The sequence below is a fragment of the Aegilops tauschii genome, chromosome 3 (genome assembly GCF_002575655.3).
Source record: "Aegilops tauschii subsp. strangulata cultivar AL8/78 chromosome 3, Aet v6.0, whole genome shotgun sequence".
Classification (NCBI taxonomy): domain Eukaryota; kingdom Viridiplantae; phylum Streptophyta; class Magnoliopsida; order Poales; family Poaceae; genus Aegilops; species Aegilops tauschii.
Window position 1 is genome coordinate 494,547,485 of NC_053037.3, and position 17,695 is coordinate 494,565,179.

Below are 17,695 nucleotides of genomic sequence, written 5' to 3' on the forward strand. Positions count from 1 at the left end.
CATTCTAATTTTTGAATAGTTTATAGTTGGAGTGAAATGACTCATCAGAAGAATGAGGAGATTCACATGTAAAGCCAGATAAGTTAGATGGATCAACTGGAGGTCCCTTTGCAGCAACCCATGAGGTTTTGGGGTACTGCTCAGGCTTCCAATATGTACCATCAGCATTGAGTTTTCTCTCAAAGGCAATACCCTCTTTCCTAGGGTTTCTATTGAGGATCTGCTTTTTAAGCACATCACAAAGAGTCTGATGCCCTTTGAGACTTTTGTACATGCCTGTCATGTACAATTCCTTCAGCCCTACATCGTTAGTGATACTAGCAATGTCCTCAGATGAGGAATTAATGATTGCAGAGCCAGTTGAGGAATTTGTAGCATTAGGAGCATTTGAACATTCAGGTGAAGAATTAGCAGATTCAAGTTCAATGCATTTCAAACATGGAGGAACAAATTCTTCCTGAGCAGCGCTGATTTGTTGAGCAAGTAATGAATCGCACTCCTTCTGAAGATCTTCATAACTCACTTTTAGCTTCTCTAGATCTTGCTTTCTTTGAAGACATTCATAAGAAAGCTTCTCATGATCAGACAAAAGAGTGTTATGATGACCTTGAAGGTTGTCATACCTAGTCTGAAGTCTCTGAAGATTTTCAGTCAAGGTTTTAGTGTGATCCATTTCTTCACCCAACATATCATCACTCTTGTCTAGCATGTTTTGAACCTTTTCAAGGGCCCTTTGTTGTTTCACAGCAATCTTAGCAAGTTTAGAATAGCTAGGCTTAAGGTTTTCATCAGATTCATTTTCACTTGATTCAGATGAGGCATATTTGAGTAACTTGGCACCCTTTGCCATGAAGCAATAGGTGGGAGCGTAGTCATCATTGCCTTCATCAGCCTTGTTGGTGAGGTCATTTTCTTCAGAGTTGAAGATAGACTTGCTGACGAATGCAGTAGCGAGGGCTAGGCTCGCCACACCGGATTCGGAATCCTCAGATGCCTCCTCTTCCTCATTTTCTTCAGATTCAGCCTCAGAGTCCATTTCCTTGCCAATGAATGCCCGAGCCTTCTTGGAGCTACTCTTCTTGTGAGATGAAGACTTTGAGGATTTTGATGATGAAGATTTTGAGGATTTCTTCTTTTTCTTCGTATCATCAGAACTGTAATCCTTGTATTTCTTCTTCTTTGATTCCTATTCCCACTGAGGACAATCTTAAATGTAGTGTCCTGGTTTCTTACATTTGTGACAAAGGCTCTTCTTGTAGTCACTGGATGAGGAATCATTGCTCCTTGAGGGTCTTCCAAAGCGACCACGTCTTGAGAGCTTCTGGAATTTCTTCACAAGCAGTGCTAGATCATGGCTCAGTTCTTCAGGATCACCAAGACTGCTTTCAGAGTCTTCATCTTCAGACTCAGAAACTGCCTTGGCCTTCAGTGCACATGATCTGCCATAGCTCGAACCATAGAGATCTCTCTTTTCAGCAAGCTGGAACTCATGAGTGTTTAGCCTTTCGAGGATATCAGCAGGATCAAGTGACTTGTAATCAGCACGCTCTTGTATCATCAAGGCCAGAGTATCAAATGAGGAATCAAGCGATCTCAGCAGTTTCTTCACCACCTCGTGGTCGGTGATGTCAGTGGCACCAAGTGCTTGAAGCTCATTTGAGATGTCAGTGAGGCGATCGAAGGTTTGTTGAACATTCTCATTGTCGAGTCTTTTGAAGCGGTTGAAGAGATTGCAAAGAACATCAACTCGAGAGTCACGTTGTGTTGAGACTCCTTCATTTACTTTGGACAGCCTATTCCAGATAAGCTTAGCAGTTTCCAAAGCACTCACTCTTCCATACTGTCCTTTGCTCAAATGGCCACATATGATATTCTTCGCTTGAGAATCGAGTTGCTTGAATCTCTTCACATCGGCAGCGTTCAGTGAGGGTGAGACAGAGGGAACACCTTTTTCCACAACATACCAGAGATCGTTATCAATTGCCTCAAGATGCATACGCATCTTATTCTTCCAGTAGGGGTAGTCTGTCCCATCGAAGGTAGGACACCCAGCAGAGACCTTGATCATACCTGCGGTCGACATAACTAAAACTCCAGGCGGTTAAACCAAAATCACACAGAACAAGGGAGTACCTCGCTCTGATACCAATTGAAAGTGCGTTATATCGACTAGAGGGGGGGTGAATAAGCGATTTTTATAAATTCTTCACTGAGGAATTTGTGGGTGAGGAAATTCCTTAGCGAAGAACTACTTGCAGAGGAATAAGTACTCAAAAGTATGCATAGCAGAACACAAGCATAGTCATCATGATGAAATGAAAACAAGCACAGAGTACAGAAAGCGTAAACACAGGATAACACAGGATGAAGACAAACAGACTGAGGAAATTGAGAAAGTCTTCAGTCAAAGTCTTCAAACACAGATATGAACAATTGCACAACACAGGAATGAGGAAATGAAAGAGTTGAGGAAATAGAACCAGTTGGCTTGGTGAAGACAATGATTTGGTATACCAGTTCCAACTGCTGTCTCAGTTGTACGTCTAGTTGGAGCGGCTAGGTATTTAAACCTGAGGACACCCAGTCCCGGACACACAGTCCTCACCATATTCTCCTTGAACTAAGGTCACACAGACCTCGTCCAATCACTCGTGGTAAGTCTTCAGGTGACTTCCGAACCTTCACAAACTCGGTCACTCGGCGATCCACAATTTCCTCTTAGATGCTCTAGACCATGACGCCTAACCGTCTGGAAGAAGCACAGTCTTCAAAGGTAACAAGCGTCGGATCCACGCAGGATCAATCTCTTCAGTGATGCTCAATCACTTTGGGTTTGTAGGTGTTTGGGTTTGGGGTTTTTTCTCACTTGATGATTTTCGCTCAAAGTCCTCGGAGGATGGGATGCTCTCAAATGACAAGTGTCAGTTTCTCTCGGAGCAGCCAACCAGCTAGTGGTTGTAGGGGGCGACTATTTATAGCCTAGGGAGCAGCCCGCATGATAAGACATAAATGCCCTTCAATGATATGACCGTTAGGTGGGTAGATATTTTGGGACAGCTGGTGCATAGCACCGCAACGGTCGGAAATTTGAGGTTCAAATTCCTCAGGGCTATCATGTTCCTCACTGTGTAGGCAATCCGCACTGGCGAATTCCTAACTCCTCAGTCAGAACAAATTCCTCATAGACCAGAAGAACTTCGTCTCTGTCACTGAAGAATATGACTGAACTGTATGAGATTTCCAATGGCTTCACTCGAAGGGATTGGTAAGTGTAGGATTTTGAGTTGAGCATCACGTGGAAATTTTTCCTTAGTATTTCCTCGACCCCCTTTAACAGTACGGTGTTTCCTATGACTCAAGAAAGAGAAAATGAAACTACGAAAACAAAAGTCTTCACGCTTCATATTCCTCAAATGAATACCAAGTCTTCAAGGTCACACCAATTTCTTCACCTTCAAAGTCTTCAGAAAGTCTTCAGAAATCCAAAGTCTTCAGTTGAAGAACTTCATTTTTAGGGGTCGACTTTCTCTGTAATTATCAAACTCCTCATAGACTTATAGATCTGTGTACACTCATAAACGCATTAGTTCCTTAACCTATAAGTCTTCAATACACCAAAATCACTAAGGGGCACTAGATGCACTTACAGCGGGCATTGGGTAAGTTGGTCGGGGAGACCACTCGCGGGCGCTTCCTCTGCGTCCCGATGGACAGGCTGGCCGATGGTGTGGCATTGAGATCAATGCAAGGAACCACAGAGACGACCGACACGAAATCATCTATTTCCGACAAGCCGTCCCGAGGTGAGGTGGAGAAGCGGCTTTGAAAACCCTAAATATATCAGAGTTCTTCTGTTGCCGCTGCCAAACCTCTCTGTCCCATGATGATCCCATCTGGAGCCTTTTTCGGTACTCTTCTAGAGGGGGAAACCATCACGGTGTCCATCTCCATCAACTTGAAGGTCATCATGCTTGCTCATGAGTAGTTTCCTTTTGACTATGGGTCTGTAGCAATAGCTTATTGGTTTCTCTCCCATGTTTCTCGATACAAAGATCGCATGAGCTACCCTACATGATTGCGATCCATCTTATGCAACTTGTTGGTGTGTTTGTAGGGATATGATGAATTGTCACTTTATGAACAGAATTATCCATGAATTCTTGCAAAATCTATTTGGCTTCTTTGCTGCATAATTATTATTCGTACATATGCTCTTCGATCTATTCTTGTTTTTCTTTGGACACGTATCGGGTTTGATCTTCAAGAGGGAGTATGATAGTTGGGTTCAATCTTGTAAGTAATCTACCGCAATGATAGAAAGTGGAGAAGACTTGCATTGTGTTGTGGCCGCTAGGGATAAAAATGATGGTTGCGTAGTTGTCCTTTGAATACATGGTGAAGACAATATAGCATTCACTTCATGTCATCATACTTAATGCAATACTATGAGATGCATACTAGATGGTAGTCTTGCGGTGGACTCGTGGAGTATTAGCTATAGATGCAGTTGGATAATAGTTTATAGATATTGATACGTGACGCTCATATGTTTATTATGCCATGTATGTTCATACTCATAAATATTGTAATTTAGTCGAAGTTCAACTGTATTTTGTTCGCCATACCATGCTATCTTTTGGATAGAAATCACTAGTGAACCTATGGATCCCGGTCCATCTTCTTCTTATAATCTTTCCATCGCAGTTTACTCTTTATTTTACTTTCTTGTTACAATCAACTTCCATACACTTGTACTTTTAATTCCTTATAACTAGCAAACCGAGTGAGACTGACAACGTCGCTAGTTTTGTTGGGGACCAATGTAGTATTCTATCTGCGTGTGCATGTGTTGGTCATTAGTTGTGTACTCAAACTTCTATTGGTCCGATCAATCCTGAGGTCACTTGAGGAAAACTGATGCTTGCTGCAAACCCTTGCACTCGCGGGTGCAACACCTTCCTAGTCGAGAGGCATCACTCATCAGTAGATCATCATGGTGGAGTGGCGGCGCCCGTAGATGGCAGCGGGTCTTCACTAACCTTCCTCTATTTCTGCTGATCAAAAGGTGCCAACCCTATTCCTCCCGGCATGTCTCTCCAAATGGAGGAATACTGAGCTTTGTTTGGAGGCCATGGCGTGCAAGTGCTACAACCCTGGTGTTTTTTTGCCCCCAGTGGTTCGTCCAGGGTGACGGCGAGGTTTAATCCAGGTAGACGCTGCCAAGGACCCGATTTTGTTTATATCTTTTTGTTTGGGACCCTCCTTGTAAGAATCAATGAGTTGTCTTAATTTCATGTTTCCTTTGGGTTCTGTTGTAAGCTCTATTGCCCCACCACTTTATCAATGGAGGGGCTTTCTAGGCCCTAATGGTACGAAAATGTACCAAGACAAAATCGAAGGTTAAGTTCAGGTGGCTCCATGGCCGGGAAGGGTCGATGCGCTCTAGCCAAGCCAATGCGTGCGCAAGGCCATCCCATCACGATGCCGATCTTGGATGACGAGGCCAGCGAGGAAGGTGGGTCATTAGACTCGAACTGCAAATCTTTAGGGTCTCGACTTCGTGGTTGTTGCGGGACGACAACACCCACCTCTTCTGAAATGAACCTTGTGTGATGGGAGGTCCATTGCGGAGCTTTCTCTGCAGATCTACGCTCATGTTTGGAAGTAGGGGCACTGAGACCGCACTGTGTGCCAAGGACTGACAGATTGTGCTTGGGTGTAGGATATCCATGGTGCACTCGGGCCCACAGCCTTGGTGCAATACCTTGAGATCTGGTGACGTCTTCGCCACATACCACCGATCGACGAGTCAGGCGTGCTTACATGGAGTTGGAGGGAACCCGGAATTTACACCGCCAAGTCATGCTACCTTACCCTCTTTCAAGGCTTGATCCCAGACCCCCACTGGCAGCTCTTTTTTGAAGACCTGGGCGCCACTCCACATCGAAGTGTTCAGCTGGCTCGCCCTCCAAAACCGTTGTTGCGCGATAGACCGTCTTGCTCGTCATGTGCTTCCCCACGAGGAGCGATGTGTTCTTTGCAACCCAGTCCCTAAGGACATGGAGCGACTCCTCGCGGGTTGTTCTTTCTCGAGTCAGGTATGGCATGAAGTGCTTTCCTGGTGTTGATCCACGCCGACACTGCCTTGCCTGGTGATGTGCTTCTCTGAGTGGTGGGTGTCCTTCTGCTCGCATGCCCCCATCGTGCACCGCCAAGATCGATCCTCCGTCATCATGCTCACGGCCTGGTCCATTTGGAGATATCGCAACGGGTGCATCTTCGACGGGCAGCGGCCCTCCGTCTCGCGTCTTGTGCAGGATATCCAGGACGAGGCACACCTATGAGCCAAGGCCGACACCCGTGGTGGAGCTTCACCCAAATTGCTGGGCGGGCCAGCGGGGCCAAGCCGAAGGAAATTACTACTGGAATGTTATTCCATGGCCTAATAGTAGGTGTACATCACAGAAATTTGCATGTGTTGGGCGGGCCGGGGCACGGGTTGGCCCAGCCGTAGCTCCGCCACCGGCCAACATCAAAGGGATGATCAACCACCTTCCGAAGACGTAGTTTCCTTGTAAGTTGGGGCTGAGCAACCCTGGTCTTCCCGCTACGTTCATTGTGTACGCACCATCATGTATACTCACTGTATTTTCGCTTTCCTTCTAATAAGGAAAAGACACATAAGCTTTGCGTATTCGCGAAAAAATATCGAAGGTTGCTCGATGATACCAAATGCAGTTCAGCTCTGCCGTGTCTTCTGCTTATCCTGCACTCGATCTAGACCGTCCATTTCCCCAACCGGCGACGCGTCAAGCCTGCAGCCGGTCGCTGCCGGCCTTGCATCCGAAGGCAGCACGATAGTCACGTGCCATCCCGCGTCTCCCTCCCTCTACTCCCTCCGCAGCAAGCAAAGCAGGCCGGCACGCACCCGCAAGTCCTCACCTCCCCAACCCCAACTCCCGCGAGGGCGCGAGATCTCCCCCGCTCCCTCCCCCCAGATCCGCCTCGCCGACACCGCCCGCCCGCCGCGCCGCCGACGCCGCCGCCATGTCGCACAACTACGGGGACACGATCCCGCTGCATCCGTCGTCGGCGCAGTCCGACATGGACGAGATCGAGAGCCTCATGTACGACGCGCCCTCCGCCACCGTCCTCCCCGCGCGGCCGCCCTCCCCGCCGCGCGCCTCCATCCCCATCTCCACCTCGCCTCCCCCGCCGTCCTCCAAGCCGCCCCTCCCCGCCTCCTCCGTCCCCATCTTCGTGCCCCAGGGGCCGACCCCCGCCCCGCCCGCGTCCGTCTCCGTCGCCATCGGCTCGGAAGGCTTCGGGCCCCCGCCCAACACGCTCACCGAGCCCGTCTGGGACACCGTCAAGCGCGACCTCGCCCGCATCGTCAGCAACCTCAAGCTTGTCGTCTTCCCCAACCCCAACCGCGAGGATCCCGGCAAGGCGCTCAGGGACTGGGACCTCTGGGGCCCCTTCTTCTTCATCGTCTTCCTCGGCCTCACACTGTCCTGGTCCGCCTCTGTTAAGAAGGTACCTGGCATCCCTTCCGCGACCAGATCTCGTGGTACCTTTTGCTTTGATTCGTGAGATTTAGCTCTTGCGTGTTTAGTGCTCGACTTCATGATATCTCTATAAGGTACTCCTAGATCAGATTATACATTATTGAATTGAATTGTATGTTGCGATTCATGGTTAGTACTTGGAGGCAAGCGTCACAGTTATTATTCCCTTGCAAGCTCGATGTTGCCTAGGGGATAACTGAATCTGGTGTTGTACGACTGTATACTAGGTCTGCGGGGATGGGATTAGAACCATCAATCATAGTGCTGTATCCAATTAATTCCACTATGTTATTTCTATGACTAAATATAGACGAGGTGTGAAACATGCACTTATTCTGCTGTGGGTTTTTCTGTGCCCATTTTAGCTCATTATTCAGGTATGTCTTGTGTTCGATATTAGAGAATGCACTATGTTCTTGGTTCAAAATTGATTTGGAAGCATCACAATGCTGAAACTTCATGTCCATGTGTACTAGTGGTGAATGATGAGCCTACATAATTTCATATTTGTTCCAACCATTGGTCCAATTTTTATGTTCTATAATTATCTAATGGACCAGTTGTGGACTTATCCTGAGCTGCAAGGTTTGTAGGTGCCATTTCGACAAACTAGGTGGCAATACTAGTTATTTTATTACAGAATATGGTATAGTCATACTGCGCGTAAAAAATCATGTTCTCTTAGAACCTGTGGATGTATATGTGAATCCGAATGCTTCTAAGATTGGTTGTTACTGTGCAACAATGTGGTGTAGCCTTACTGGATTGCTTTTGGAACCTGGAGAGTGACTATTATGGAGTACTGATTAGTGACAAAACAAATTACTAAAAGTGCCCTTGTGCAAAATATTATCTCAATTGCTAATAATCTGAAAGACCGTGCTAATTCTGTATAGCTAAGTACATAATCTGCTCTTGAATTTTCAGTAAAGTTTTATGGCATTGACACCTAGGAGAAACCAAAATTTTCGTCAATATTTTCTCTTGCAGAAGATTGCTGTGCTGCTTTTGCTTGAAAGAAATGTAATCGCATTTGCGAGTAGCTGGGTTTAGGTGGTTTTCCTGAATGAGCAGAAAGTATGCCAAAACACAATTACCTTTCTCTGCTGTTTTTACCATGTTCAAATGTAACCATGCAAGGCATGTCATGGAATGTTGTGGGTATAGCGATTACATTATATGGAAGAAAGCATGGTGTTTCAGTTATTTATTCATACATTTCTCTGTTAAATTGAACATTATAGCTACAGACTTATGGACTATTCACTTTTGAACTTTTTCTGATTTTGAGTTCTCTATGCTGGCATATTAGCATTGTTATGTAATTTTCTTCTAGCGGCCAACATACTTATATGCATCGCTTATAGTTCCCCTCTTCTCTTTGTAGTTTACAAATTTGTCTTTGCTTCCTTCCATACAAAATGCTGATCTATATGTCCTTTGTGTTTGTAGTCTGAAGTATTTGCTGTCGCATTCGCTGTGCTGGCAGCTGGGGCTATAATCTTAACTCTAAATGTTCTGCTTCTGGTAAGCGCTGCCTCTCACACAAAGCACACTTGCTCGATCCTAATTATACCTGCTGTGGAATTTTGTAGTGATTTATTGCTGTCTCACTGCAGGGTGGGCACATCATCTTCTTCCAAAGCCTCAGTCTCCTTGGCTATTGTTTGTTTCCTCTGGATGTTGGGGCCCTCATTTGCTTGCTGAAGGACAATGTCATACTAAAGATCATCGTCGTGACAGTCACACTGGCGTGGAGCTCCTGGGCTGCCTACCCATTCATGAGCGCTGCTGTGAACCCAAGGAGAAAGGCTCTGGCCATCTATCCCGTATTCCTCATGTACATCTCGGTGGGGTTCCTCATAATTGCCATAGATTAGCCCCTGGGGTGAGCAATGTAGTAACATCTGAAATGTTGAGATTTTCCCCGTTGCACCGGCGGAACGTATACAGGCTTGAATATACTCTGTCCCCCCTATGGAGCCCTTTTGGATTGTTCTGTTGAGAACCTGGCCTTCACATGAGCAAGAGACAGAAGGCTGTAAAATTAGTTGAAAATTAATTATATATGTTGGTCTACTGTTGTAAAGGGCATTTTGTGCTTTGGACCACGTAATTGACCATATATCAAACTTTCCAACTTCTTCAACTGCTGATATATGATGTTGGAGGGAATTAAATGTGAAGAAAAATATTCTAAGGCAACTAGATAATTCATCTGGTTGCCCTTGAAAAATATTCCAAGGCAACTAGGTAATTCATCTGGTTGCCCTTGGATGTACATAATCTGCTTATGGTGATATGCCCGTTCTTATTGTGAAACTTCTTAGCCTCAGCTTGTTTGGGACTGAAAGATTTTGTTAATGTTATTGTGTTACTTAGGCTGTTTGTGACTGAAAGCTTTGTTGTGTCTGCTTTTATTGCGTACCGGTATTGTCTAACTTCTGCCATATCTGTGTTGTGGTATGGCATTTTCTATTGTAGTTAGTGATGCCTGTTCTGGCTGTGTCCTAGCGTTGCTCACCAGCCTTATTATACCAGGAGCCAAAACGGATTTGGTTCCATGTGGTTGCGAGGAAATCATGTGCCCTAGGAAAACCGCATAAGCCGGGCCACACTGCATCTGCCCTAGCATAACCTAGGTAAAATCTCATGAACTGCAGATACCGGCACTTTCTGAACCTCTGATGAACTGAACAAGGCAAAGAGAAGAACATGCACAGCAATTCAGACAGAGCGGTCTTTGCCCCTCTAGTAGAAACCCAAATCCCCAATTAATCCCATGAACAAAGCAGAGAAAACAACACGCACAGCAATCCGAATAAGGCGTTCTACAGCGCATGGGCTCGGTTTATTTGTTCTTGCACGCCGGTGCGTGCGTGGGGTCAGTCAGATCAGGCGACCGAGGGGAGGATCCACACGGGCTCCACCTCCACGGAGTGCCCGCCCGCGATGGCCACCACCGCCGTCTCCCGGTCCCCCAGCGAGTACACGCCGATGGCGTGCGGCACCATCAGCTCCACGTCCCGCCGCGCGAAGTAGACGCAGTTCTCCCGGACCCCCGCCGTCGCCGGCGCCGCCGCCGAAGCCACCGACCCCAGGAACACCGCCCTCCCGGGGAGCTCCGTCACCGACTCCCACTTGCACTCGCCCGGCCGGAACCGGCTCACCTCCACCTCCACGTCCGCCGAGTCCCTCACCACGCTGTACAGCTTCTTCACCAGCAGGAGCTCCCCGCTGGACTCCAGCAGGTACCGTGCCCGCCGCTCCAGCCGGTTCAGCGAGTTGGCGTCCTTCCCGCGCAGCTCCGACACGGCCGCCACGCGCGCGCGGAGGTCCACCCGGTACGCCAGGACCGTGCCGTCGTCGCCCAGCGCGCACAGCCGGCCCCGCCACAGCGCCACGTCCCGGAACCCTCCGTGCGGCCCCCCCGCGGCGATCGTGATCCAGGCGCCGCCGGACACGTCCGGCTGGAGCAGCGCCACCGTGCCCGCGCGGCCCAGCACGGCCGCCACCCAGCCGAGCGAGGTGGGCGGCGCGGACAGCACGATCTTGGCCACCGGGAACACGGGGGACCGTGGCATGGGCACGGATTGGCCGGAGAAGAGGTTGCGGAGCTCGATCGCCCGCTCCTCGTCGAAGGCCATGGCGAGCCAGCCGCCGATCTGGCCGCAGCACCGGCCGGAGCTGAGGCGGTCGGGGAGGGCGAAGGGCAGGATCTCGCGGCGGTGGAGGCTGAAGAAGGCGAGGCTGCCGCAGGAGCCGGGGCGCCGGAGCAGGAGGCGCGGGGCCTCGAAGGGGAGGTCAGCCGAGATCGAAGCTCGCGCGCACGAGCGCCACGAGGAGCAGACGAGGCGGACGGCGACACGGTCGAGCGGGGCGAGCCGCCCTAGGACGCTCTCCAGGAGCTCCGGTGGGAGATCCGGCCAGGCGGACTGCCCCCCGCCCAGCTGCCGCCGGTGGGGATTGTACGGGGAGGCCATCACACTTTCGCACCCTCTTCCGTCCGGCAGGAGATTTCCTCCCACCCTGTCCGTTTTCTTGCTTTCTCCCGACAGAAGTGCACATTGCCCCCCCGGCCTTTTTTTTCCTTGGTTCTGTTCAGGGAATCAGGGCACATCTAAACAACCCAATCAAACTAGAAATAAAAATAAAAATAAATGTTTGCACGAATCTTAGCTTAATATCAATGATATATGATTAGATGTGCTTTAGCAAAATTATTTTTTCTCTATATCAACGAATTTAGTAAGTTACTACAGATCTAAGTGAGCCAGTCAAACATAAAAATAAAGAAATGTACCCACACGAATCTCCGCGAAGATCAACGGCATATGACTTAAATGCATAATACTTATGGCTATACCTGGCCATGGCCAAGCCGGCCCGGACGGACCGACCCGACCCGAAAATCCCGGGCTGAGCCCGAGTGTGCCATCGGACCGGGCTCGGGCCTGGAAATTGAGCACGACGGGCAGATCGGGCCAGGCTCAGTCCTGCAGAAAACACAATTTTAGCCATAGTCGGGGCGGGCTCATACCCGATTTAGTAGGCCCGATGGTTGGGCTGGGCCGGGCTTGAACCTGGATTTTTAGCACCGGTTTTTTTTGGCCCGGCCTGAAGCCCGGCCGGCCTGAGATATGCTCAGGTATACTTATGGCACATTTAGATGCGCTTTAGCAAAACTGAATTCCATACACATGTGTGATTTCTAACATCCTTTTTTGTCCCGACCACGTCACCCCGACTTCTCTCCAGCCTCCGGTGAAAAAGGTATAAAAGGCAAAATCTGCGCAAACCGAAGCAACCTCACAGTATTTGAAAAGTGCGGCGTTCAGCAAATGTAAATTGGGAATCTCTAAAATTTAAAAAATTGTAACAAATAAACCTCCCATTTGAAAAATATGTATAATATCTATTTTAGAAAAATGCATTATTTCTGTTTATATCATGTTCATGCATGTCAGTACTCCATTCGGTAACTAAACATATGATGTTTTGTGATATTATAGTTGGCTACAAAAAAACAAACTTGACTACGGGAAGTTGTTGCATAGAAGGATGCCCGCCCTTGCGTCGCCCGAGCCGGGCGACACAGGGGCTACCCTAGCCGCCGTCCTGCACTCCAACCTCTGGCCACCCCCGTTGATGAAGTCGCGCCAGGCCCTAGGATGGCGGCGGCGGGGCCGTTTTCCCTTCTCTAACTCCCCCTGCCCACACCCCACCCCACCCCGAGATCCGATCCCCGGCGGCGCAAGAGGCCTCGTTGGCAGCCTCTTCTCCGGCGCGCTGGGCGGTGTGGGCGCCCCCACCCCCCAGTTGCTGCTGCTCTCCCGTGCGACGGCTTTGATTTGGCCCGGCCCGATGCGATCTGGTGTCTTCGCCAACCAACAGTGGTGCTCTTCGGCCAGCCAATCGAGGTGGTCGGGTGCACCTTCCACGCTCCGGATCACCCCACCCCGACCTACCCCCCTGTTCGAGCTTCGGGCCGGCCACCTCAGGAGGAGGTCATGGAAGCGGCTTGATTGTGACCTGCAGCGGCTGCTCCTTGCAACACGCCGGCCGGGAAGTTGGCTATACGCGAGTTCTCCATCACCACCACACACCCCCACAGGGGCAGCTTCAACCCAGCAAACATGGACCTACATCCCCTCCCGCGTCCATGGCCAGTCAACGCAGCTACGGATCTGGTGCACCCTGGGAATTGCGCTCTTCCGGCTCCTTTGGTTCGCTGGCTCCTCGGCATCTCTGCACCACCACCACCCTGCTGGTGCCCTTGATTGGCCATCCATCCCGGCGCATCTTCGATTTCGGCACAGTTTGGGAGTGGCATCTCCTTCCAGCTCCTTGTGCTCTCCGATATCCCTGTTGCTTCAGTCTCGATGACCTTGATATGCGCTCATTTCCAGATCCTGACATGTCCAGGTCTCCGGCCACCGTCACATCCCCGTTGTCTCTCGTTATGAACGTTGCACTGTTGATGATGGCGGAAAGGCCATCGAGATGTTCGATACCAAATATTGGTCGTGGTTGTGATCGCCGTAAGGATCACGAGTTACTCTTGTCAAGACCACGATGATGATTTGTTTGTGATCCGTAAATGATCACGGTTGGTAAGTCTGTCCCGAGGGACGTTCGAGCATGATCACATCATGTTGGACATATGGTGTTGCATTATTATTAATTGGTTAATTATCATGATATTGTTTGTCATTATGATTATGCCTGTTGTGAGCTTGCAAGTACATTCAATGTACTGACCTGGCGTATCATGCCAGATTTCAGGAAAGTCTCGTTGGAAAGGAGTGTTTTCCAGGTCTAGATCGTGTCCACATCGGTGTCCCTGTGCTATGGAGCTTCCGCTACGACGTTGTTCCGTTGCCGCGTAGTTGTCATGATCGAGGCCCCTTTATGTTCACTAAATAATGTACATATTGTTCAGCCGCACCGTGCGTGCCGCTTGGCCTCGACATCTGTTGTAATATAAACTCTGATCTGCTAGCATCAATAAAGCGGTTGTTTTCTGTACCAAGATGTTGTGTGTTGCCAGAAGACATGGTCTCTGGGCTGGCAATGCAGGGTAAACCGGTCGCTCTGAGCCGGGGTGCCACACCCTCCGTATCAGAGCCGCGCTGACTGTAGGCCACGCTAGACTACGACGTGTTTACTGGACGCTAGACACGAGTAAGTTTGAGTGCTGGTAGCAGTTATAGCTGGTTGTTGCATTGTAGGCATTTGGTTTATTTTTTTATGCTAACCTGCTAATGGTTGTGAGTGTAGATGGCTCCGGTGCCGTATCCGTTCCAGTTGCAGCTGATGCCGTACACGTCACCGCACCTCCTTCGCAACGTGTGGCGTCGGCTGTACCCTCTCGGAGACGACCCAGTCTATCGTGTGTACCGGGAGCGCCTAGCAGACTCAGTGTATGAGTATCACGCAGTGATTACTCTGCGCACCAGTTCCGATTCCGGTTCTTACACTCGTACTTCTCGGAGCGGTTATGCCTCTACCGCTTCTCAGGCTGTCCAGTTTGCCGCATTTGAGGTCCTTGTCGAGCTTTGCTACAACGAGGTCCGAATGCACAACAACCCAGGTTTCTACTACTATCCTTCTCTGCACGACAATGGTCGTGTCTGTTTCCCTATCATTGATCCAAAGTCTGATAGTGTTGCTAGCCACGTTGCTTGATATGTCACCGCTAGCTATCTTCTGATCCATGAGCTGGCTCGAGAGCTGACTTGTGCCCGTACTGCTTTAGCCGCTGCGTTAGTCTCTACTAGATCTGACACTACTCCATCTTCTCTGGGATTTACTCCGTATATTCCAGTCAGTTCTAGTTCCCCTATTTCGCTAGTTACTCCTCCGAGTAGCACGGGCGTCTCGGTCGTGAATCCTCTCAGTGCTCCTGCCGAGTGGATTTCACTTCTCACTACTCCTGTAGCCCCGATGCTTCATCCTACCCCTGCCCCTGAGGGAGAGCCCTCGAGGCAGCGCCGTCGTGTTACCTTTAACCCGGAGGTTTCCGTTAACCTCGTCAGTTCAGGATCCGAGTCCGCTTCAGGGGAGGATACCGCAACACCAGCAGAGCAGTAGTACCGATGAGTATTCGCAGTCGTCCGGATGATGTACGGATGTAGTCGTACGAGTCATGATGTTTGGTTTCATGTATGAGAGTAGTTGAACCTGGCATGTTGTTTATCTTTCATGTATGAGTCTATGTATAATTATGTTGGGACTTTATTCGCCGTCTTTTCTTCGCTCTTTTGTTTTCTTCCGGGATTTGTTGCTGGCTTTTCCCCAAATTTATTCTTGGATGTTTCTCATCTCGATTGCGTTGTCTTGGGAAAAATCCACAATAGGATGACGCGGGGAGGCAACAGTAGCAACGTTCGTCAGGGAACTCCTGTTCGTCGTTCCGCACGACAGGCAGGACATTCTCCCGAGCCGTACGTTCCGCCACCGCCTCCACCGCCAAATCCGCCCTCCACCGAGCAAATTCTGCATATGTTTGAGGAAAGAAGGAACAATGATCTGATTGAAATATTAAGAAGTGTGCAAGCTATGGTTGGACAGAATGGAAATCAGAACGGTCATTACTCAAAGCTGTCAGATTTTCAAAGGACCAAGCCACCCAGTTTCAGTCAGATTGTTGACCCATTGGATGCAGACGATTGGTTGCGTACCATTGAGAAAAAGCTTGAGATTGCTCGTACTGAAGAAAATGATAAAGTTCCATTTGCAACTCATTACCTTGAAGGCGCTGCTGCCATATGGTGGGAAAATGCAAAAGCCATGTGGCCTGTTGATGAAGAAATCACCTGGAAAAAATTTAAGGATCAGTTCCGGAAAAATCATATCCCTACTAGAGTTATGAAGACTAAGCAGCGTGAATTTCTTGCACTCATCCAAGAAAGTCAGTCGGTGGGTGAATATTTGCAAAAATTTAATCATCTGGCCCGTTACTCCCTTTATGACGTGGCCACCGAAGAAAGGAAGATTGACATATTTCTTGGAGGCTTAAATCCGCAACTCCGGTGTACTCTCAGTATGTTTGATTTCCCAAATTTCCAAACTCTGGTGAACAAGGCTTTCATTGCTGAACGGGAGCACAAGCTTATATCAAATAATAGGCCTGTTAACAACGACCACAAGCGCAAGTTTGAGCCAAAGAAGGATGGGCAACCAGTGCAAAAGGCTCGTACCTGGCAGCAGACTCAGGTGGAATACAAGCCGAATTGGCAACAGAATGTTAACAAGACCACCACTCAAGTCAAGAATGTCGTGACCCACCCAATGCATGAGGAGCGTCAGTGCAAGAATTCTTGCTACAGTTGTGGGCAGAACGGACATTATGCCAGACAGTGCCCCAAGAACAACAAGGCAAATGCTCCATTCAGGCCACAAGTCAACTTTATAGAGTCATGCCCGACCCAACAAAACTTTACTGGGCACGTGAATCATCTCTCAACCGATGAAGCCCAAGAGAACCCCGAAGTCGTCATTGGTATGTTTTCTGCTAATGACATACCTGCCGTAATTTTATTTGACTCTGGGGCTTCCCATTGTTTTATTTCTTAGAGTTTTGCTGCCCAAAACAAATTTCCTTGTTCGCTTTTGGGCAAAAATATGCTGGTACAAACCCCGGGATGTTTACTCAAGAGCAATCTGGTCTGCCATGATCTAGAAATCAATATCAATGGAGTCTACTTTCCAACCTCTCTGATAATTATCGATTCTGCAAAGTTGGATATTATATTGGGTATGAATTGGTTGACCCAATATCAAGTTTGCATAAACTGCGCAACACAAGAAGTCACTTTGACCAATCTGAATGGGTAGACTACCAAATTCTATGCTCGCAAGAATATACCCAAGCAAGAATTGGTTTTCACCGCTGTGGCTGAGTTGGAATTAATTCCTGTGGTCACCGAGTACCCTGATGTATTTCCATAAGAACTGCCAGGCATGCCACCAGATCGAGAGCTGGAATTTGCAATAGATCTTGTGCCCAGAACTGCACCGTTATACAAGAAGTATTACCGGATGCCCTCATCAGAATTAGTGGAGCTAAAGAAACAGCTTGATGAACTGCTCCAGAAAGGATATATTCGTCCCAGCTCTTCACCATGGGGATCACCTGCTATTTTCGTGGACAAAAAGGATGGCAGCCTCCGCATGTGCGTAGATTACCGCCAGCTGAATGAGGTCACCATCAAAAAATAAATATCCGCTGCCAAGGATTGATGATCTGTTTGATCAGCTCAGTGGGGCAAAAGTATTCTCTAAGATCGATTTACGGACCGGATATCATCAGCTCAAGATTAAAAAGGAAGATATTCCTAAGACCGCATTCACTACTCGATATGGGCTTTATGAATATACAGTGATGTCCTTTGGTCTCACCAATGCCCCTGCTTTCTTCATGCATATGATGAACAAAGTATTCATGGACTTCCTCGGCAAATTCGTGGTAGTCTTCATCGATGACATCCTCATTTACTCCAAGGGTGAAGAGGAGCACAAGGATCACCTCCGAGCAGTGCTACAACGACTCCGCGACCATCAGCTATACGCCAAATTCAGTAAATGCGAATTTTGGCTCAAGCAAGTTGGGTTTCTCGGACATG

At 48.6% G+C, this 17,695-nt stretch overlaps 2 protein-coding genes across 2 annotated transcripts; one reads left to right on the top strand and one right to left on the bottom strand.

Annotated features, from left to right (window-relative positions):
- Positions 1-6,881: 6,881 nt before the first annotated feature.
- LOC109745204 (protein YIP4b) lies at positions 6,882-9,657 on the top strand. The gene is made up of 3 exons (XM_020304337.4): positions 6,882-7,536; positions 9,021-9,095; positions 9,188-9,657. The coding sequence occupies exons 1-3, from the start codon at positions 7,048-7,050 to the stop codon at positions 9,446-9,448; spliced, it is 825 nt and encodes a 274-aa protein (XP_020159926.1). The 5' UTR covers positions 6,882-7,047; the 3' UTR covers positions 9,449-9,657.
- A 584-nt stretch (positions 9,658-10,241) lies between these two features.
- Positions 10,242-11,680, bottom strand: LOC109745205 (uncharacterized). The gene has a single exon (XM_020304338.4). The coding sequence runs from the start codon at positions 11,549-11,551 to the stop codon at positions 10,463-10,465; it is 1,089 nt and encodes a 362-aa protein (XP_020159927.1). The 5' UTR covers positions 11,552-11,680; the 3' UTR covers positions 10,242-10,462.
- Between the last annotated feature and the right edge of the window lie 6,015 nt (positions 11,681-17,695).

Excerpts from the sequence above, each read along its gene's own strand:
- LOC109745204 (XM_020304337.4), top strand. The coding sequence starts at position 7,048 with ATGTCGCACAACTACGGGGACACGATCCCGCTGCATCCGTCGTCGGCG. Across the intron at positions 7,537-9,020 it reads GGTCCGCCTCTGTTAAGAAG|TCTGAAGTATTTGCTGTCGC; the intron begins GTACCTGGCATC and ends TTGTGTTTGTAG. Across the intron at positions 9,096-9,187 it reads CTCTAAATGTTCTGCTTCTG|GGTGGGCACATCATCTTCTT; the intron begins GTAAGCGCTGCC and ends GTCTCACTGCAG.
- LOC109745205 (XM_020304338.4), bottom strand. The coding sequence starts at position 11,551 with ATGGCCTCCCCGTACAATCCCCACCGGCGGCAGCTGGGCGGGGGGCAG.